The following is a 22851-nucleotide window of genomic DNA, read 5'->3' as shown; positions in this document are numbered from 1 at the left end:
TGTTGCGTTAGAGGCCAGGAAAATCGCTTGTCAACATCGAAGATCGCTTGATTGCACAGGACACCAATTTGAAGGTTCAGATGTCACACAGGCAGGGTTTCCGATACCTTTTCAATGTACCGGAGAAGAATGAAAGTACCGGACAGGGTTCTTTTCCGTTGTGAGGCCAATTGCAAGTGACTTGGGAGCGAACCCTCAAGAAGAAAAAAAAAAGAAAGCTAAACTTATCGCGTGACTTAAACTCCAAAAGATCGATTATTCCGTTTCGTATGCAAAATAGGGCGATGTGACTTTTTGTTAGTTTGAAGAATTTATTGACATTTTTCACATCATTTCAAATCTTACCTGCAAATACAAAAACATTTCCTATGCCATAACCACAACGGAGAGATATCTCCGTGTTCGAAGATTTGTTTGAATTACTGCCAATCACGTGACCGATAGACAAAGTCGATAGGGTAAATTTAGCTTCTTCGTGCCATGGGAGGGGAGGGCCAAAATCATGAATTGTGGCTTCAGTTCCATCTATCACAACGAGCAGCTGCAAGAAAAGCATGGATCAAAATTACGTCACAACGCGATTTTTATTATTTTACGCGGTTTTCAGATCAACAGAAAATTTATGTTTTCTCGGTTCACTGAGACCAATAGGCCATTTTACAGTTGTTTGCTCAGTGGCCTGGCCTATGAATGGCTGCGAGGCTGCCGGTGACCTTGTATAGATACAGACCTCACTGCTTTTATCATGTAAATTATGTTTTTGTTATTGTAATTAGTCTACATTAACATTAGAAAAGCCCAAAGGTTTGTATCAAAACAGGGTCATCAGCAGCCTCACTTCCATTCTTAGGCCAGGTAACTTAGCTACAACTGTAAAATGGTCTATTGAGTAAAAATTAGGGTCAGCGCAGTGGTGAGAGCTCTCGCCTCCCATCAAGGTGTTCTGGGTTCGATTCCCACACTCGGCGTCATAAGTGGGTTGAGGTTCTGCTCCGAGAGGATTTACTCGCTCTGGGTACTCCGGTTTCTACCTCTCCTTCAAAACCGATCATGGTCTTCGACTTGATTAGAGCTAAATGTACAGTGTCCCCAATAGACCGTTTTCGAATTCTCACGGCTGGACTGGATCTAGCATAAAATGGAGGCTAATGCCGGCAAATCTTTTCAAATGCAAATTAATTTGCCCGCATTACCATTTAATTCATGCTAGATCCAGTCCAACCGTTAAAATACGAAACTGGCCTATTCATGCCACAGTGGTAGAGGACCATTCTCGTTCTTAGCCGGCTGGGCCTTCGCACGAGAAAACGAAGGGCTCTGGAGACACAGGATCTTCAGTCCCAGATTCTAGGACTTCCGGAGTTCATGAAGAAGTCGTTAATAGTACTAAACATGGCGGCGCTCAGAAGCGTTAAATTCGAAGATCCTCTATGTGAAGCTTAGAGAATGTGTCCCTTCGTGCCAAAGAGAAAGAAGCAATAAATAATATCGTAGTTTCAAATATAGACACTCTGAGTGTTTTACCGACCGGACAAGCCACATTGGCCATTTTAACTTCCGGTTCAAGATTTTATTGTTTGCAAGCTAACCAAAGAAAAAAGTTTAATTTGCTATGTCTCCAGAACCCTTCGTTTTCTCGTGCAAAGGCCCCGCCGGCTAAGAGAAAAGATGGGATCTGGGAACGAGAATGGTAGAAGACTTGACACTTGAATAAAGTTCATTATTATCATTAAACTATCATTATCATTATCACATAGTGAGCCTTATAAGAACGCGGAAAACATGAATAGAAACACAACGTGCACTTAAACAAAACAAACCTTTGATGAGTGCAAATTGTCTGCTTCTAATTCCTTTTTCTCTTCTGCCAAGAGTTTAGGTTGGCTGCAGGACACAACGAGATGGTGCCAACGTCCTCTAGTCAAAGCTGGCAATCTCAAGACCCGTTCTTTCAAAACCTCCATTGGATTGCTAATGCCTTTGTGATTCTTAGTCCACCTACGTCAACAAAAGCGAGTTCAGATCAAAGACGAACAAACTACAGCATAAACAATTCGGAGTATAGTGACCTATGTGATTTCTTTATGCTAATTCCAAATTGAGCAATTTGAAACAAATTTAAAAGACAGATTCGATGCCATTTATAACAAAGAAGTCATCGGTGATGTAACTTAAGGTGGCTCAAACCAGTTTCAACACTTGAAAGAAACGTTCTTATATAGAAAGATTGGCACTACAACACTTTATCACTTAACAGCAATGTTATGGTACCATGTCAAACACAAATTATTGCTGAAAAAGATTCAGTCATTTTTGTGACGTAAACCGTTACCGTGGCAACAGCAAAGCCCCGCAAAAACATCCCATATTTTGGCTTTAGCTGCTCATATCTCAAAAACGAACTCGGTGATGCCCATTTTTTATTTCTGAAATGCAATCAACATGCCGGAAGAAACCTTTCTGCAAAGCTTAAAAAAATTATGTGGAGCGGATTTAGAGCCACCTTAAATAATTGAAAATTTAAGATAGCTCTGAATCTGCACAACAGAAATTTTTTTAACTTTGCAGAGAGTTTCCTCTTGGCCTGCTGATCACTTTTGTGAAATAAAAAATAGGGGTCACCGAGCTCGTTTTTCAGATATGAGCAATTAAAGCCAAAATATAGGGTGTATATAGTGTTGAACCTGGTTTGAGCCACCTGAACGTTAACTGTCCAAGAACAGAGAACTTTAGCATCGCATTTACGGCAAACATCAGACTAAATTTGCGTTTTCCCAAAATGGAAGAATCTTGTTTCATATCAGTTCCCTTCTTGCTTATCTGCTACAGGTATCAACTAACTGCTGAAAAGACAGAGAGACAGCTTAGAAAAGAGAATTTTCATGCTTTTGTGACAAGTGACAGCCGATCATTTACCATTGCCGTTTCACGCAAAGGCGAAGGTAAATCTCTCTGATATCTTGAACGCACAGCTAGCTGGCTGTTTTCCAATTTCTGTCATAAAGATTTGATGACTAAAAAAGGCGTCTTATATTACCTTACAACAAGCAATCCATCAGAGGGTACGATCCAGACTTCAAACAGGCTTTTACCAGAACCAATAGAGCATAAATGCACGATTCTCTCTTGCTTCACGAAATTCACGCGCTCACTCCCACTAGCAAAGCTCCCAGAAGAATCACCACACGAATGCGTCATACCAGTGTCATACTCGCTTCCAAAGGTTGGAGAAGTCAAGCAAACCCACAAGGCGAGGCTGAAGCCTCTATCAGACCTAGGAAGACTGCCACGAAACGGTAATTGCACGGCCCATAGTGAAAACGGTGAAGGCAGCTGTAAGCGTCCTTCATATTGCACCACATCGGTAATTGTCTCACTGTCCACAGAAATGCTCGCTAGTGTAGGACTACCACTTGATTTGCGCGAGGAGCGTTTGCTACTTGAACGACGTTTTCCTCCATCAATCGCGGACCTTGGTTTCCTATGAACTCGTTTTATGTTCTTATCCAGGATCTCGGAAACTACCAACCTGCTTGGTAAGCTCCCAACCTGTAGACCTTCTTCTTCGCTGGACGAGGCTCTATCGCTTTGCTGTGGAGATGGTGACTTCCTGGATGAGGGAAGACAGACAATTTGACGTGTTTTTTTAATGGAAAGGTAAAAAAACCGAACCTTAAAACTCCACGTTCCTGACCACAAAATAAGACATGCCGACCGGAAAGATTGCGTGACAAATCGAACCCAAGGAATTAACAATAAACAACAACACTTGAGCTGCCATTTTCATGGCCACAGAAACAGCACCCTGTCCAATACCCAAAATATACCAACTTCATGTACAACATATGCACTTACAACAGTTCACAAAATAGTATATGGATTAAAAAATGCGACGAATGATGAGCATCAAACAGATGCAGCAGGAGGACTTACACTTTAGCGGTCTTTTTCGCTTTGGTTTGCCTCCATTTTCCACTGGCGCTCACTTTGCTGCTTGCGATATTTGAAACCTTCCTCTCCACTCCTTTTACAAAGAAGGGAAATGACATGATGTACGCTGGCCCAGGATAGACACTGGATTTGTCAGCAACTTTGGACAGTGCAGCGGACAACAATCCCTGAACACAGAGAAAACAGAGACACTGGGTCAGTTCCGACATTGAGAACGAATTCTTGATTTTTTTTTCCGTAAAATTATTCCTTTATGCAACTATATGATGGTAGATGGATCAATGCGCCCGTGAGAATGATGATCAGCTGTTGCTTGGCAACGGATCTAGCTTCCCCACTGATGTGTTTTCGTGGTTCAATGAGTGGAGCGTCCGACAGGTGTTACGAGGGTCGAAGGTTAAAGTCCTGCCTCGGACTCTCAATTCAGAATTATTCAGTTGTTCCATCGCCTATTACCAAACAGCTGGCTTATAATTACTCGTGTGTTGCTCAAATATCTTTCGTTTCTAATTTACCTTCGTCTGTTTTTTCGCCTGTTTGTTTGCTACTTTTTAATCATGGGGTAGCCTGCTCGCAGTCAGTAGATGTTGTTGTCGCCACGAAACACGATCCGAAGACATATCGAAGAGCGTGGGATAGGTCTGGGTCGCGTAACAAAACGACAGGATGGGGAGTGGGAAGAGCGGTGGTTTTGTCACTCGGCGCAGACCTATCCCACGCTCTTCCTGACGTCTGATTCGGGTTTCGTGGCGCCAGACAACAACATCTACCGCCTGCAAACAGGGTAATCATGGGGCTTTCGTTGTCCCTTTTGTGCAACATGTATGCAACGCTTTGTTTGTCCCTTTCCAGTGCTTTTGTCTCGTTTCCGTATAAACAGTCAACCATGTTAAGCCTAATCATTTTTATGTCAATCCGGACTGTCACCAGAGCTTGCAAGAGTGTTTATGTCAAGGCGAATTGTTGGATTCTCTTTGTTTTCTAGATGAAGATTTTCTTTATTCAGATATTTGTATTTTATATCCTGTACTAAATCGCATGAACTCGAACTGTGCAAAAGAATCATTAACATTCATATTTGAGCAGGATGAAGCAGTGGTGAGAGCACTCGCCTCCCATCAGAGTGGCGGAGGGTCGAAAACGAATACGAAAACGCCCTTTTTAAATTCACTTCCTCGAGGCAGTCATCCATCTTTGCGTAAGCACACAACACGGTGCTTACGCGAATCCAGTTCGTTACGGCGTTGTCAGCCAAAATTTTAAAACAGAACAAAACAATAATTATTCCAATCAGACGTTTCATACCACAGGAGGCTCCTCTGATTTAAACAGTGTTAGGAAATCCCACAGTTCATCTGCTCTTATGCCGTGACTTGCAAGACAGACAAACACATCCGCCACAAGGCTCTGAAGATCTATTATTTAAAAAAATGCAACGTGATTCACTTGGATGCAAATAACTGAGAAGAAGGTAGAAACTGGTTTACTCATATAAATCTTACTTCATCCTCTCAACCCCTGCAGGATAAGTATATAAACCTTTTTGCAGATACGGCGGTCATTTTGATTTCTGTTATTTCGAAAGAAATCATGGAATGCTCAGGGGGCGATTAATATGTATTAATATGTATTTGCCCCCTGGGCATCCCATAATAGCTATTTGAAACAATGGAAATCAAAATAGCCGCCATATCTGCAAAAAGGTCCATGTTATAACATACGCGGCAAAATTACTGAATGCTGATTGGCTGATTGGCTGATTCTTTTCTTCGGGCGCGTTGGATTGACTATATGAATATGAATCTCCGCAAAAACGAAGGATTTGCAACTTGTATTCCATGTATTCCTATTCCGGAATACGGTCAATCGAACGCACTCTTAATCACAAGGGCACTTTTGGTAATCAAGAGGGTACAATTGCTTCATCCTGACTGGTTAACGAGTTGCTTATCCAGAGCAAGCGAAGTTACAAGAGAATCTTCTTCCAGATTAAACTACCTATAAAATACATTTTAAGCGCTATTTCTGTTGACAGCAACGATTTCGCGTTGTTGACTGACATTTGTGGCTGAACTGGACGGTCTTTACTGAAAAATTTTTCCCATTACGTGATAAACATGTAATCGCAATGTGTCCTCGTGCGATTAAGGATTAATTTCACTTGTATTTTCAAAGTTTTCCAAATTGCCCTGGTCGCGAATTTTGTGAAAACTTCCGCGAGAAATTAACCTTTAATTGCCCTCGGGCTCGTGCGATTACTGCTTTACCAGGGGCCCAAGCTGATTTGTATTGCATTAACTCTTTGTAGTAGATTGTGACGTCAAATCAGGAATAGACCCACTCCCCTTCTGACTCGGTCGTGAACAAAAGATGCTTGGGTTTTCGCAACTTTCAAAGGCTATAAAATGGCAGGATTTGTTAGAAAAAGGATAAAATGGCTGCAAGGCGTCTCGAACAGGTGCAAAGATTCATTTTAGCGAAAAAAATATTTTGGGGTACAGGGCACTTTTAAACACAATTTTAAAGCTAATGTCTTTCAAATTCTTAAAGAGGGTTTTCAATCACGTGACGAGACGGCCATGCTGGTGCACAAAACAATAGGAAATTATGGCTAATGTTTTGCATAACTGAACAGAGTCAAATTCCCAAAAGACTTTTCTTCTCTATTGTTCTGTGCACCAACATGGCTGCTGTGACGTCTGGTGAAAACCATCTATAGCAAATTCGGATATTAATGAGACAGAACGTAACAATGACGTCAACAAAGATACCCACACTTTGAAAAGCGCGGGAAACACATGCGACATGCGGTCAGGTTATAATTGGTTGTGCTGTTATCTCTGAGATGAAAATGTGAAGTAACCCAACCACTGCGAATGAAAATGCAAAACCGAGGAAATCGCGACAATCGCTTCTGGCTCTCATATTACATGAAATACCGCTTAAACTGAAAAAGACAACAATGAGAAATTCTCGCCTTTCAAAACTTCATCTGGGGTTGTCATAACGTCGTGAAAGCACTCCATTAAGGTACCAACAAGTCCCTGTTCAAAGACGACAGAAATAAGTATCTGAGTTTGAAGAACAAGAATACAGACCATGAATGAAACTAAGACTGTACCTGTACCTCACAGGTGGAAGTTAGAGCAAATGAACTTTTAAATGAAGATTGTAGAAATCAATTTATGAAGAAGATAGGTCTGTTCGCACTATCGATGCAAACGTAAATGCAGATGCAGAATCAAGTACGAGGGCGTTTACATTAGAATCACAAGGAAAATGATTGCGGATGCGCGACTGGCCTTGTTCCAATTCACATATAGAAACAAAAAACCTTAAATAACAACGACCACAATCAGGTTTACTGAGCCCGCGAGACTGAGCTCCCGCAGCAAACCATTGTTTGCTGCGCTGGTCAGCAACCTGGTTCTGGTCATTGCTGTCTAAGGTCTTCCTATAGAAACTTGGTGAAGTCGTGCAGAAAGCGGAAACTAAAGCTCAAGGCGTGAGAAAAAGTTCTCTCCCTTGCATCTGTACCACTTTCACACGAGTCTCCAGGGTGCGCGTGCTCTGCATATCAAGAAGACGCGTGGGTTTTGTATTAATACATTTCATTCTGCCCTATTTTTCTTACTTAAGAGCCGTTAACGACTCCGGGGACTGACCCATCTATAACCGTATACAGAGGGTACGGCGCATACCTGCTGACAGAGCGTTTGGCAGTTCTCTTCACAATCTCTCAACAAAAACAGGAGGCTTTCAACAGCGTGATGAACAATGGATAAACTACAGAATGCAAAAATATCCTTTCAAAAAACAATTGCACATCTAAATGAGTACTTTTCTTGATATTGGCTTTGTAATAAAATAAGCGATACGAGAGAACGACTTTTCGACCTCTCTGAGGTCATTTTCAAGTTTTAGCATAATATCGAAAAACACTTAGCGTACACATTTTGTTGTAGAAAATGCATAGGAATGTCAAGAATCGTTATGTTAAAATATGAAAAAATTAAATCAAGCAAACCAGCTTCGAAGTTCAAGATTACAAGGTAAAAACTGGCAGTAATCAAGGATAGACCCTTCCACGGTTTTTGGCACCATCTTGGTTGGGGGGCAAACACGGCTAAATTGAACGTAAATGTATGGGAATTGGGCCGACTTTGAGCAGCTTCAAATAGCCAATTTGTGGCTATAAAGACCGTACGGCGCATGTTCTCCCGGAGCCCTGGGTCGATCCGCGGCTCTGGCGACGAGAATGCTATTTTTACAATGACTGCAAAAATTCTCGCTCGCTCATTGGCTAATTTTTATTGTCAATAAGTGGACAGACACATAAATTTATAATTTATGCGATAATGACGCGATATTGCTCGCGTCATATTGAAGTTTCTGGCATTTTTGTCTCGCTTTCTTCCCGTGTTTTGACTTAATTTTGAGCCTCTGCCTTTGTGTTATTGTAAAAAACAAATTGATGTCAGTTTTTCATGCGTTTGTCCTGTTATTGACAATGACATTGTAAAAGTAGTCTGCGGATCCACTCGGCTATCGCCTCGTGGATCCACAGCTACTTTGACAATGTTATGACGCAATTCATGATCAATAACAGGACAAACGCATGAAAAACTGACATCAATTTGTTAAATTGCTAATTAAAAGTGATGACATTGAAGTTGGGGAGGGGAGCAAGGGAACACTTCGCATCGCTTATCATAATCGTGGTGCATCTAATTACGTGAATTTCTGAACACATCAAGCACGCAGCAAGGGCTATACCTGTTTGAATCCCCATCTCGGAGTTTGCTATCAAAGCACACCTTCAGCAACTGCAAAAGGACATTTACAACCTGAGGATATATGACAAGTCCCTTGCTAATCTCCTCATTTGCAGAATCTTCATTCGTCCTTCCCTGTTTGGACTGTTTCTTGTTTTTCACTGGCCTCTGCTCTGTCTCGTCGCTCCTGTCTGAGTCGCCTTCCTGATCCGCATCATATCCATTCTCTAACAAGGAGCTGTCCCCCTTTTGATTCTCATGTGCTTCATTCGCGTCGTCGTCATCATCATTATCATCATCATCATCATCTTCCAAAGGATGTGACCACTCCTACCAGTTGAGAGAGTAAATAATCTACCTTTATCTTTCCAGATGTTCACCTCCAAGCAAAATTTCCCTTTCCCCAATTTTAAAACGAATGTGTCGAGGGGTGAGCATTCGTCCATCCATTAGTTCCTTCATTCGTACACTTCATTCTTTCTTTCTTTCTTATTCATTAAGTCACTCATATCTCAATTCATTTTGTTTTCTTTTTCATTCACTTACATCTTCCATTCATCAGTCCATTGATTGACTAATTCATAGATTAAACGCATTCATTCACCCATTAATTCATTCATTCATTCATTCATTCATCCAAGCACTAATTCACTTTCTTTCTTTCTTTCTTTCTTTTTTTCTTTCTTTTTCATTTATTCATTAATTTTGTTCTCAGTCATACATTAATTAATTAATCATTTCTTTGATAAACGAGTTGTTTGGCAACAGGCGGAAGAACACCTGAAACGTCACAATTCTAGGCTACGACCTCCGACGACTTCCGACGACCTCCGTAACAATGACCGGTCGGGCGTTCTACCCAATGAGCTTCGTACACGACCTCCCTGGCGCCAGGCCCCAGTTGTTCAAACGATGGATAGCGGTATTCGCCGGATAAATTACTATCCAGTAGATAAGTCGTTGCGAAACCAATTACGCTATCCGATGGATAGTGATTAATTCGGTTGATAGCGTTATTCACCTTTTGAACAACTGGGGTCAAGTAGCTTATTCAGCTTAATTCATTCACTCACATTATGAATCATTCATGAATTCATTGATAGACAGTCGCATTGTGATTCATTCATTCCGTTATTCATTTATTTCGATCGTGAAGCAAGAAAATACCTAGTTATCTGCAGAATCTCGGAGAACATGACAGCCCACCTCATAATTGTCCGTGGTGCAAGTTCTCCTTAACACCTCATTTCTCTGTTGCATTATTTCAGAGTTCAGCTGTGTCGTGTCTGGAGTTCCACGTAATTCCCATATTGAAGCTTTAAGAAAACAATCACACAGGCCCTTGCCAATGAATCCTCGCAAAGTCTCGGATTGGGACACCGCCTTCTTTGCCTTTTCCACCAACTGCTCTATACTGGGAAGGGTCTACAAGACATTTTTAACAATACGTGGTAAGAATAACAATATCTTGCTTGTGTGTAGACAAGTAGCAAGCACAAAAGAATTTTAACTGGTGTAGTTGTATGAGTAGAAAAAATTGCACAAAACGAATTGAAAACCTTGGTACGAATTGACTCTGATTGCACATTAAGAGTTCAGTAGGTTCCAGTCCATGAAAAAAAGCACGTGATAGACGGTTCATTCAAATGTTTTTGCATTCTTGATAAGACTAATGATGACAATGCATGCAGATGAAGAAACATGTATACGTACTTCAACGCGTTTATTGCTTATATCCACCCGTTTTTACATTCTTTACACTTTCTACTCGTATATATACGAAATGCTATTCTAAAGCTCTCTGCTTAAGCAACCAGGAAGTCAACAGGCAGCAAATTCCATCTAAAACTAAAAATCCGCGTTACTGTAATCACTTCGAGACTATCGGACCCTTTTGATATAAACAAAGATGACGCTTCCCAGGACTAAAAATAGTATGAATGACGCTGAAGTCAGGAAAGAATAATAAAGAACTTTACATAACGCGCTGGGACAGGTAAAGGAGACATTGAAATGTAGAACACACATGCAGAGCCTGCGAGGTCATTCTTCTTGTGTTCATTAACTGTACAGATTAAACGCAATTTTTTTTCCCGGATGCGTTGCTACATGACCTTAGTTCTCGGAGCTCACCAAGCGAAGGATATACTTATGCCGAACCAACGCAATCGCAAAATTACTTGTGACAGAAAAAACAGATAGGTCATAGAAATTCATTTGTCGGGCCCCGATATCGAACCGGGATACAGGGTGTTGAATACGCGCTCTCGAGATCTACTGGGACGTTTTGTCACGTAATTCTCAATATAAGTCACCTGAAAAAACATTGAATTGCATCACTTGAGAAAGATCTCAGTATGGAATCAAAAGCTCGTGTTTCATAAAACCTCTAGATAAGATCCCGAACTTTGTGACTTGTTCACGTCTAAATATTTTAAAACATCAAGAAGACTATACTTCATAATAGAAAGACAAAGAACTTTCATATGATCTTACCTCTCTGTCTTTCCAGGGATTAGTGTGAGCCAACCTGATGCAAATCGGCAAAACGGATTCAAACAAGCTCACAACGTATTTCACGCCCCGTACATCATCCTTCGGTGCGCTATCATTTTGAGACTCTTGAAACCAATCAATCAGATTACAAAGAAGATCGTAACTACACACTTCGCCATTGCCTTTCAGGAAAAGTTCACAAAATGATTCATTAGAAACCAAAAGGTGAAGGCAGGACTTCCAAATATGAACTCTCAAGGATGCTTCCACAGGATGGCACGAAGCCATCTTGGGTGCTTTGGGTGGCAATTGGTCCGAATCGTCATTTTTCTCAACAAACAACGTTGAGTACTGAAGCAAAGATAAAAAACTTCGGCAGCAGACCTTTCTGTCCGTTTTCTCTTCGCTAAATGTCTCCGGCGATCCGGCAGCGAGATCTCCTTTGTCGGCGATCCGTGTTCTTCTCGAATCTTCCCAATTCTCAATGTTGACAAGAAATTCAAGGACACGGAGAACTGGTTGTTGGAGTTCGGGTAACGCAAGAAAGCACTGCATTTCATTCAATCCGCCGCAATTAAAGAAGAGTTCTCGAGATGTAGAACTTCTAAGAAGTGATGGCAGGCAGCTCATGCAGAGCTCGAGGACTTTTTCACAGATGCCTTCCTCTGCAACGTTCGCTTCGTGACTTAAACAACCTTTATCGCCATTGCTGACAGGTGAAACGCTTCGGTCTCCTCTGAAGGACCCTTTGTGCTGCTTCCAATCTGAGCTGCACCATCCATTGGCACTTCTTTCTCGAATTTTCTGAAGTGGTTCAGCAATATCTTCAGTGAAGACCCCATCTCCACGCAAAATACAAGGAAGAACCACCATTCGAAACAGCTCCTCCTTGAGAAATTTTGATCCAAGAGTTGCCAGAGTTTTAAGTGATTTCATGACCTCCACAGCAACAGCTGTATCGTTTGAGGACAACAACACGCAGTACTGTGAAAGACAAGTCCAGTTAGGCCTTTCATCCTTGTCTAAATCTCTCAGAAGGCCAGCAACATTGACATCGCTGGCTGAAAAGCCACTGTCACTTCTACCAGGGCTTTGCCTCATTGATTTGAAGCGAGAGCCTTGTATCTTCCTCGAATGATGAGGTTGCGCAGTGACATCAAATATGCCATCAACTACATCCACCTCACTAAGTACTAGCTGGTTAATAACCCTCAGCGTGACACTTTGAACATCTTTGGGTTGGTCAATAAATCTGGAAACAGTAAAAAAGTGCAAATCTTTCATACTCATACCAAGACATGAAAAAATGCTGCTGTACAATTCGTATTAACGTAAAGACTCCTCTTAAACACTTAAGAGCCAAACCTTAAAACCAAATGCTAATGCTTGTTCGCATTTTCCCGCGTTTGAGCAGGTCGAGTGAAATTCCGCCAAACTCTGATTGATTCATATAGTTGTTCATTATGATTTAAAGCGAGTTTCAATCGAGTGTCGTAAAACCAAAACCAAAGTGATTACTTTGGCTAATCAAAAAGGACAGAGACAATCCAGTAAACCAATCAAAACTGGAAGTAGTTACACGAAGCCGACACAAAGCGCGGGAAAATGTGCACGCGCGAGCCACGATTGGTTTTGGTTTTACATCTGATTGGTTGAAAAAATGGCGCGAGAACTTTGAATCAATCACTGAGTGAATAAATCATAAACCAAAGCAATTCGCTAATTACTTTCGACAGTCAATTGAAAACCGCTCTATCAAAGCTATTACTGTGCCTTTGCTTCTTAACACTCAACACTTAACACTCAGAGGAACCCCACCCATCCTTCTTCCCAGGCCGTAACACACCTAACCAAGGAAGTGTGAGACTTGGGACTGCTACCCTGAACGCGGCCACCTACTTGTTCAGAAGCGAGGATACTAAAATTTGCGGTGATACACAGTGGCAAATCCCAACACGCTCCAGGCAACTCAGCACGTTCAACCTAAACTCTGCATTCTTGCTCTCCTTGAAGACCGTCAATAAAGTCACGGCAGGTTTGGAAACTGCACAAACGTCATCTACAATGAAAATGATCAGAGCTATGAAAAACGTCCTTAATGGCCTATAACAAGGAAATGGAACAAAGACGAGAAAAACTGAAATTTCTAAAGCAGAAGAAGTAATTTCAAAATAATTTAATTAGCTTGCAAAGGCAAAGGAAGGTCTTCCACAACGTTGTACTGAAGGAGATGTTAGACGGGGCAGGTACGAAACACGGGTCACAAGTCACAGGTCATTGTTTTACCAATACAGAAACAACTCTAACCGGTCACCAATACTAACATTTGGCCTGAAAACGTTTGTTTAGGCCTAATAGACCAACTTCGATATATTTAAATTCAGTCCGAAACAGAAGACATCATCTCGAGAATGTAAGGATTTGTACGAGCTTATTCCCCAGAGCCTCGAGATGATGATTTTGTTTAAGACTGAATTTTAATATATCGAAAGTGGGCTATTAGGCCTAAGGTTAGCTTTAATGAATGTTTAGGATTCTTTCTGTATTGGTAAAACAATGACCTGCGACCTGTGTTTTGTACCTGCCGTGTTGGACGTTAAACCCGGTGAATAAAATAAAGAGATGTACGTTTCCGGTGGTAACTCGGGAATACTCGGAAAAAATCCGAGTGCTTCTTTGCAGGAGTCGAAGCCACGACCTTCCGACTACCAGTTCGGATGCTCCACCACTGAAGAGAATTTTTTTATTTGCCGATGTTGACTCGAGGACACTCGGAAAAATCCGAGTGGCCCTTTGCAGGAGTTGAACCCACGACCTTCCGATTACCAGTTCGAATGCTCTACCACTGAGCTTTACGAGACCTATGGGAGCTAAGCCATTACTTTTATACTGGAGTCCGGGTTGAAGGTTCGACTCCTCCAAATTAAGGAGCACTTGGAAATTTTCTGAGTATCCGCGAGTCACCGTAAAATAATTATGTTTATTATATGGACGGAAGTGTTTTACCGGGAACTACAATACTCGTAGAATCAATACCAACACTACATCCAGGAACCAGGCTTATTTTCGAGTGTAACACGAGTGGTCACATTGAGCAAAGACGTCACGATTGCCGCCTGTTTTCCCGCCTTCATTGGTTTGTATTAATACCCAGTATTTGTATCAGAGCCTTCCTTTCAATCTCTACCATGTACATTTATTATCCATGTAATAGAAAGAAAATTACATGTTAACTCGAAGATATGAATATTGCGTGAACTCCTACAATCAACCATAAGATTCATATCTTCTATATACATGCATTGTTGGTATTTTTTTATTGACGTTATTGTCGTATGTTATTGTTTGTGTCGTCAAGGCTATTCTTGTTTGAGTGTGGTAAACTTTAAATAAGTTACAGTTGTAATAATACTGTTTTTTCGCAGAAACAGGTGCGCCCAACAAATTGACCTGCTCCCAATTGTGTGGCTTCATAGCTCACTTGGTAGAGCATTGCACCGCCATCACAGAGGTCATGGGTTCGAATCCCGTTTGGAGCCACCTGAAATTTTCAGGTATCTATAAGAGACAATTGCTTAAATTGTCACCTCTCTTTCGTCTATAACCCACACTTCATATGTTTACCTCTTTCAGTTGTAATTGTCTTAGCTGTTTTAGCAGTAGTAGCTAATACAATACAATACAATACATACTTAATTGACCGCTCCCCATAGGGGCTTCAGGGCCAATGAAACAACAGAACAGAACAACTACAACTGTTAAGAATCCCAACTGGCCAGAGGCAAACCAGTTAGCTATTTACAAGTGCAGCTGGGAAGTTGAACCAGGGACTACCAGGAACAAATTCAAAGAGTAGTCAGAGCGGGTCTTGAACCCGGGATCTCCGGATCTCAAGGCAAGCGCCCTAACCACTGGGCCACACTGCTTCCTCCTAAAGTTGTTGTTTCTCCCACCTTGAAATTGGTCTTGCCTTTCACTTTCGAACTCCATGTCTGCAGCAGATTCCGAACTTTCCTCTACCTCAGAGCTAGGAGGATAAGTTTCACCTATTGCCAAACCATCCCCTTGGAGCACGAGCCATTCAGAGGTAACCACTGAATTCTTCCTGGAGCTCATTTCCCTCGATTTCTTAAAGCAACTCTTTCCCTTCTTGAGCACTAATATCATCTTTCCCAAGCTTCGAATCATCCTCTTTGACAATTTCTTAGGATATTGTGCAATGCTTCTAGCAAGGGATGCTTTCTGCGCATCAGCGTCAAAGCCTTTGGTATCGGCCTTCGTTTCATCAGAGTACATGTCATCCAGCTTCAAGAGTAGTACTTCAACGCATTCAAATAGTCCATGTGCACACAACTGTTCAAAGAGCTCTTGGCACAACACAAACAAGGTGGAATTTACAATAGTTCCATGATGCAGACAACAAGTCACAAATATCACAAGACCATGCAAAGAGTAGCCAAGAAGTATCTCGCGCTGAAACGTCCTCCACAAATGGGATGATGAAAGATTTGTCTGGAGCATATGTCCTTCTAAGCAGACCTCAGTGATGAGGTTTTCAAGTTCAGGATGCTGCTGGGCCGAAATAAATTCCTTATCAATAGACAATTCTGAAACCATTTCTGTCAGTTTTCCAACATATGTTGATTTTGAAAGTTGCTTTGCTGCCTTTGCATCCTTACACATTGCGTAGAGAATTGCGAAGATAGTTCTTAAAATCACAAGCTGGATCGAAGTGAATGCTCCAGGTTCCCAGCAACAAATGAGGTCTTGATTTCTCACGCTGGGTTTACACAGCATATGAAAAATTTCAATGAGCTTCCCACTGGTTTCCATTAAAAGACGAGGGTCATGAAGACCAGAGATTCTGTGACATGTTAGATTTTCAAGGGTCGAAATGAGAAGCAGTGCAAGTTGAAAGTTGTTGATGCAACTAAAATTGTCTCCTTTTTCAATGTTCAAACAAAAATGTGGAGAATTGTTACCTCTGCCTTCAGTGCCAAGATTCAGATCTGGAATTGGATGACTTGGGGTAAAAAAACCACAAATCATGTTCTTCGCAAGGTTAGCATGGTGAGAGCTGCTCTTTGAAACAAGATAGTAATCTTCAAAGTCAACTAACACGACCTCTAAGCCTACAAAAGGAACATTATGAAAAAGTTTCAGTGAGAATAGAAAACAAAACATTGCACTATATACAGGTAAATACAAAGTAAATAGATGTACATGTAATGTCAATAATGAACTGAATGTTTAAAGGGTCACATCTTCAAGAACTGCACCATCTACCAGTATAGTACAGAACTAATTATTCATTTTTTGAAGTTCTCAGGGCTTTCAACACCTGGAATGGAAGGGTTGTGTTGCTAACAGACTCCTTAACATAAAAACATAATTATATATAATTATATTTAAAAAGTCAGAGAAAATGGAGATGACATTTTCGCAAGAATAAGGACAAGCATTCCTGCCATTTCTTTGTTTAGGGGCACAAAGATGGTCACTCAGCATCAAGTGAAAACTGAGAATATAACCAAAGAAGTCACTCTTTACCATGTAGAGCATTGTAATCTTGCAATGGCACCCTTAAAACAACTGGAAGTAAGGAGACTAGCAAATTTGCTAGCTCCAAAGTGCATCCAACAATCTGAAATCAAGAAGGCAAAAAATAAAGGAAAAAGTGTGATTACATCGGTAAACTTTTAAAAAATTAAATGTGTGATAATTTGGAATTTGAAATGTTGCTTTCTGGAGGAGTAGGGGAGACTCGAGAACCGTAAAAACCACATCCAGCAAAAACAAGATGACTCAATAACGGAACTCACGGTTGCAAAAGAGCCTTACAATAAAACCCAAGAAACTCTCTGAAATTGAGTGCTCTGACCACCGCAGTAATGCTAAGCCTGTGACATGGCTCTATTCTCTATTCCCCCCATCCCATAATACAATACGTTTTGGAGGGTTTTTTACATTAAAAACAATACAAGTTATTTACCCGGGGGTGCAGTGATGACGCGGTGGTGAAAGCACTCACCTCCCACCAATCCCACCAATATGGCCCGAGCTTGATTCTCAGATCCGGCGTCATATGTGGGTTGAGTTTGTTGCTTCTCTACTCTGCACCGAGAGGTTTTCTCCGGGTACTCCGGATTCCACTCTCCTCAAAAACCAACATTTCACTTGATTTGCTTTAATTGTCAATTTCAGTTTACAGTGTCCCCAATTAGTGCTCCAGCGCTAGAACGACTAGACACTCAAATAAAGTTCCTTTCCTTTCTTTCATTTCCTTACCCTTGGGACAGCATCATGCTTCAGGGAACTGTTGGTTTTAATTTGCTATTTTCACATTCCCCGTAATAAACTTTTGTTTGCACACCAAATTTTGCACAAACCATTGTTTTCAAACGCTCTAGGGAATAGGTGGTGTCCCAAGAGCATTTGAAAACAATGGTCTATACAAAATTTGGGGGGCAAAAAAAGTGTATTATGGGTAATGCGAAAATAGCGAATGTCGAACAAAATGTCTCACTCCCAGGAGTCAAAGGGGTTAATGGTGTCGATTAAGAGGTTTGCTACAGTGTAACCCATTGACTCCTGAACTGACCAACCCCCCCCCCCCCCCACCCTCCCTTGATGAGTAAAATTGTCAGGCCTCCTAGGAGTCGATGGGTTAATGACGTTCTTGAGTGGATGTAGAGGCTGTTAAGCACACACAAAATATCATTTTGTGGATCAGTGTGTGAAATCTGTTATAGAAAAAAATGCACAAAATAGTGTGTTATGCATCTTCCTCCACGTCAAAGTATTTCAGTGTTTCAATAGATTTTGGATCATACCTTGCTTGCTAGAATACAGAGCATCTGCAACATGAGCAGACCCTGTCCTTGACACAGATAGCTCACCAATGACTGTTCGGTATCATCTTGACATCTTCGCAGGATTGCTGCTTGAAACTCACTTGTTAATACATTGCTTACACTGTGAATGTCTCTAAAAGGCAAAAAATGAGATGGCACAGTATTAAACTAGTTCCTGTTTTTGCTGATTTTCAAGCAAATTTATCGCAATAAGTTACAATCAGTTGGACCACATCATTGATATAAGAAGCATTTTGAATTTCCCTGAACTGTCAACACCAAAGAAAGAAAACCATTTTCATGAAATCCTGTTGATATGACTCCCCTTCTCCGAAAAGAATATTGAGACACAACTACTATCTAAGAAAAAGTTCTGCATCTCTTGGAAAATTGTAGCAAAGACTGGCTTACACTAACATCCCTAATTGACCACTCCCCAAAAGGGATTTTCAAGGCCAATGAAACACAGTAACCAAGATGACGAAACTGAAAAACAACTACAACAGCTGTAAAGATTACCCCATAATTATTATTATTATTATTATTATTATTATTATTATTATTATTATTATTATTATTATTATTATTTACCCAAATCCAGAAATTTTCTTTAAATCCCCCTTGGCAGTATGATAAGCAACCAGGAACTCTACCATAAAGCATTCTAGATATTTACTTCTCTCCTGGAAATAACAAAAAAATATGTCAAGGAATATTAATCAGCTAAATCAGCAATCAAAGAAATTAAGGTGAAAAAACATTTTAAGTTACAGAGTGCAAGTTTTAACATTTTGGGAAATTCCTGAAAAAATTTCACAAGCAATTGGTGCCTGCATAAAGGAATGACTAATTAAATGTTTATAAAGAAAACCATTGCTCATTTGTGACCAAAATGTGGTTAATCGTTGTCTTAGTCTACAGAAATAAAACCCTTCCTCCCTTCCCCTTAAAACTAGTAGAAAGTTCTTAGGAGGTCAATGACCAAAGGTGAGGTCAAGATTGCTCGATATATTTCTTGTTTACAAACATTGACCTCGCATTTCTTTTAATATTCAATTTTGGCAACCACGGAACAAAAGAAGTCGTTGTTTCAACTGCCAAATAGCTTCTGGTTGGCATATTAATAACATTGGCTGATGTGACGAGAAACATCACTTTTGGCCTAGTCAAGGTCCATGACTATAAAGAATGAAAAAAGGAATACAGCTGATATCATTTTTTTGTATATACTAAAACAATGGATAGCGTAACAAAGCATGTGCTGATTGGCTACTCAAACTCCGGATATCCTTTGCTATTCACATCCGAGTAAATTCGTGCGTAATATGTGCCCGAAAATGTTGTAATCTTTGCATGAATAAATGAGTTAAAATCATCTTTCAGTGCTATATTTTCTCACTGTTTTGGTATTTACTAAAATAACTGTTCACCGAAGTGGAGGTGGCTAGTAGTGGATAAATATCCACCACTAGCCACCTCCACTTCGGTGAATAGTTGTTTTAATTACTGCAGTGGTACTACATATGTATGAAAACGAAAAACAAAAAATGTATATACATATATATATCAAGTGAAGCTATGATCCTCTCAGTTATGAACGCAATTTTTGCAATTGCGTAAAGAACCCAGAAAAATTCAGGACTTCAACTGAGTTTGAACCCGTGATACCGATGCAACGCTCTAACCAACTGAGCTATGAAGCCACTGACGTAGAAATCAAATGGATCATATATCATATTTCATGTTGATTCATTCGTCACAGGAACATTAGAACCCACAAATGACCAGCTCCCAACGTCAGTGGCTTCATAGCTCAGTTGGTTAGAGCGTTGCACCGGTATCGCAAGGTCACTGGTTCAAACCCTGTTGAAATCCTGAATTTTTCAGGCTTCTCTACGCAATGGCAAAAATTGCGTTCATAACTGTGAGGATCATACCTTCACTTGATTTCATATCCGCAGTTCATATAGACCGAATGCATAAATGGCGGCCAAAAAAATATTCTTTTGTTTATGTGTTAATTAGACTCACTAGCCTCGTTTGCATGTACAAAATACAAAAGAAATGTTGCTTGAGAGCGAGGCTAATGAGTCTAATTAGCACATAAACAAAAGAATATTTTTTTTCGCCGCCATTTATGCATTTGGTCTATATGATCCATTTCATATATCATTTCATGTTGATTCAATCCTCACAGGAACATTAGAACCTACAAATGACCAGCTCCCAACGTCAGTGGCTTCATAGCTCAGTTGGTTAGAGCGTCACACCGGTATCGCGAGGTCACAGATTCAAACCCTGTTAAAGCCCTGAATTTTTCAGGCTTCTTTACACAATTGCAAAAATTGCATTCATAACTGCGAGGGTCATAGCTTCGCTTGATTTCATATCCGCAGTTCATATATGATCCATTTTATATATCATTTCATGTTGATTCAATCCTAACAGGAACGTTAGAACCCACAAATGCCCAGCTCCCAACGTCAGTGGCTTCATAGTTCAGTTGGTTACAGTGGCGGATCCAGGGGAAGGATCGGGGGGTCCGGACCCCCCTCTTCCCTAGCCAATTCTTTTTTTTTTTTTACTACTTGTTTAAGTCTAAAATTCTCGCATCTGCAGGATCGCCTATTATTACTCAACTGGTTGACTTGTTTTTTGATGGAGAGCCATTCTATTTTGCCACTTATCTGAAAAAAGTTTCTGTAGTGTTTTTCTGAGTCAAGGTTTGGACCCCCCCTATCAAAAATTCCTGGATCCGTCCCTGGGTTAGAGTGTCGCACCGGTATCGCGAGGTCACAGATTCAAACCCCGATAAAGTCCTGAATTTTTCAGGCTTCTCCACGCAATTGCAAAAATTGCATTCATAACTGCGAGGGTCCTAGCTTCACTTGATTTCATATCCGCAGTTCATATATGATCCATTTCATATATCATTTCATGTTGTCATATATACATATATATAATGAAAACTACAGTACAGACACAGATGATCTCACAAGTTATGATACCTGTGAATTTTCAAGGGAACAACACTTCATGAATGAACTCCACAGCAATCGTAAGCGTTCACTAAATTCTCCTCCTTGAATCCTACTCGCCATAATTTACCAGCTACGAGTAAGCTTTGTCAGTTAGTTCGCCGATACGTGCAGATAATGAGCAACAATTTGAAGAAGCTGTGAAATTGCCTTTTCCTTTCGTGGTCGGTCGGCCGGAGAGAAATGGCAGACACAGTTGCAGAGAGCAGTAATCTTCGAATAATCTTAGCTTTTCTTGGAAACACAGTTCCAAGTTTCGAGGTCAAAACGAAAATAAGCGAGAGGTATAATATAATTTAAATACACTATAGTAAGGAATACATGAAGCACCTTGTAAGTAAAATATCCGCTGACCTACCTTGTACTCACTTCCGGTTTCGCGGCCACTTCTGTCTCTTACTAAAGACTGAGCCCAATACAGTATACACTCTGAGCTAACTTGAACCTAGGCTCAATCTGTTTCAACGGCAAAAATCCTGTAGATACAAATACGAACAACCAAGTCGAAGTTCAAACTCGAAAATATACGACAAGATGCTCCATGTGTTCGGACGCGTAACGCGTGACAAAGCGTGGGTACGTTGTCTTTTGTCAGGAGCCCATAAGTATGGGCTCCTGCTTTTGTTCACTAGAACCACACCTTATCGAGGACCGACGTACCCTGGTCTTTTCAAATACTAACAGTTGCTGGAATTATGCAATTTTCAAAAAAGGGCTTAGTCTTTTCTCGGTTGTCTCAAGTTCGTTGTGTGAGAGTTTTTCTCGAAGTCATTGCGCAAGCTCCGAGGTGTCAAAGGGTGTGCCCAGAGGGAGCAAAGGATCAAAGAAAGACGCCTCTCATTAACAGAGGAGATAAAAGACCTTGGAACGAGTGTTTCGAAGTTATTTAAGAACCCCGCAATGTGGAACGTTCATCATGATATTGATTCTTTTAACTCAAACGTAAAAATCCTCAAATGAGAGCCATCTAGCTCGTACTTCTAGACAGCGTTTCGAAGCAAGCAACCGTGGACAATTTTCCTGTCGGTGTACGTTGGATCAGTGGCTTGATCTGATCGGCGTTATTTCAAGTTGAGAAACTAAATATTTTAAGCAAATCAAATCTACGTTGTATCGGCTCTTGCTTAAAATATTTAGTTTCTAGACAGCATACGCACCAGCAATGTCATCTAGAGAGCCTTCTTTAAGGGGCGTAGACGTTCCCATGGCAGCGACTCGTAACCATGGCAACTAATCATTGGCAAGCAAACATTTCTTTTGAAAAAAAAAACAAGGCAATATACAACACAGAAGAACAATGGCCGGGGGGCCGTGAACAAGACTAATAAAGTCTTTGGGATATTATAAAACGACTCTTCAAATCACCGGTTAGACCTGTTTGCAAAGAAAAATTGGAAGCACCAGTCTTTCCCGTTCACACGTATCCGAATTCGCAGCGTATTCAAGCATTTCCACTTTGGAGACCGTATTCGAAAATTTCCAGATACGCCTACCGAATACGTGTGGATGCAAGCCGCGGATACAAAAATTCCAGGATACGCGGGGACAGCGCCTTAAACCACTCTGAAATAAGAACGTTATTACATTTCAAGATGATAAATAAACATTAGTAGTGGAATGCTTAAAATTATTCAGAAACAGACTCAAAAGGAGTTTACTCAAAAAATCTACAAATTGATCTAAAATCTGATAGTTGCTGTCTTATGAATGGTCTAGACAGCAGCAACAGCAAGGGAA

At 40.7% G+C, this 22851-nt stretch overlaps 1 protein-coding gene across 1 annotated transcript in view; it reads right to left on the bottom strand.

Annotated features, from left to right (window-relative positions):
* Positions 1-21377, bottom strand: part of LOC138027945 (lysosomal-trafficking regulator-like) — a 61394-nt gene extending 40017 nt beyond the window's left edge. Inside the window, exons 1-16 of the mRNA XM_068875575.1 lie at positions 21085-21377; positions 18668-18759; positions 18056-18209; positions 16773-16866; positions 15176-16354; positions 13122-13281; positions 11223-12474; positions 9933-10151; positions 8728-9056; positions 7653-7737; positions 6929-6995; positions 5257-5366; positions 3934-4118; positions 3038-3610; positions 1821-1998; positions 346-541 (exon numbers count right to left, since the gene is read on the bottom strand). Of these exons, the coding sequence (XP_068731676.1) occupies positions 346-541; positions 1821-1998; positions 3038-3610; positions 3934-4118; positions 5257-5366; positions 6929-6995; positions 7653-7737; positions 8728-9056; positions 9933-10151; positions 11223-12474; positions 13122-13281; positions 15176-16354; positions 16773-16866; positions 18056-18209; positions 18668-18759; positions 21085-21177 (4966 nt within the window). The 5' untranslated portion in view covers positions 21178-21377. The remainder of the gene's footprint in view (positions 1-345; positions 542-1820; positions 1999-3037; positions 3611-3933; positions 4119-5256; positions 5367-6928; positions 6996-7652; positions 7738-8727; positions 9057-9932; positions 10152-11222; positions 12475-13121; positions 13282-15175; positions 16355-16772; positions 16867-18055; positions 18210-18667; positions 18760-21084) is intronic.
* Positions 21378-22851: the final 1474 nt, after the last annotated feature.

Source organism: Montipora capricornis, chromosome 12 (genome assembly GCF_036669925.1).
Source record: "Montipora capricornis isolate CH-2021 chromosome 12, ASM3666992v2, whole genome shotgun sequence".
Lineage (NCBI taxonomy): Eukaryota > Metazoa > Cnidaria > Anthozoa > Scleractinia > Acroporidae > Montipora > Montipora capricornis.
The sequence above is the reverse complement of the archived record's forward strand: the minus strand, read 5'-3'. Positions and strand labels throughout refer to the sequence as shown.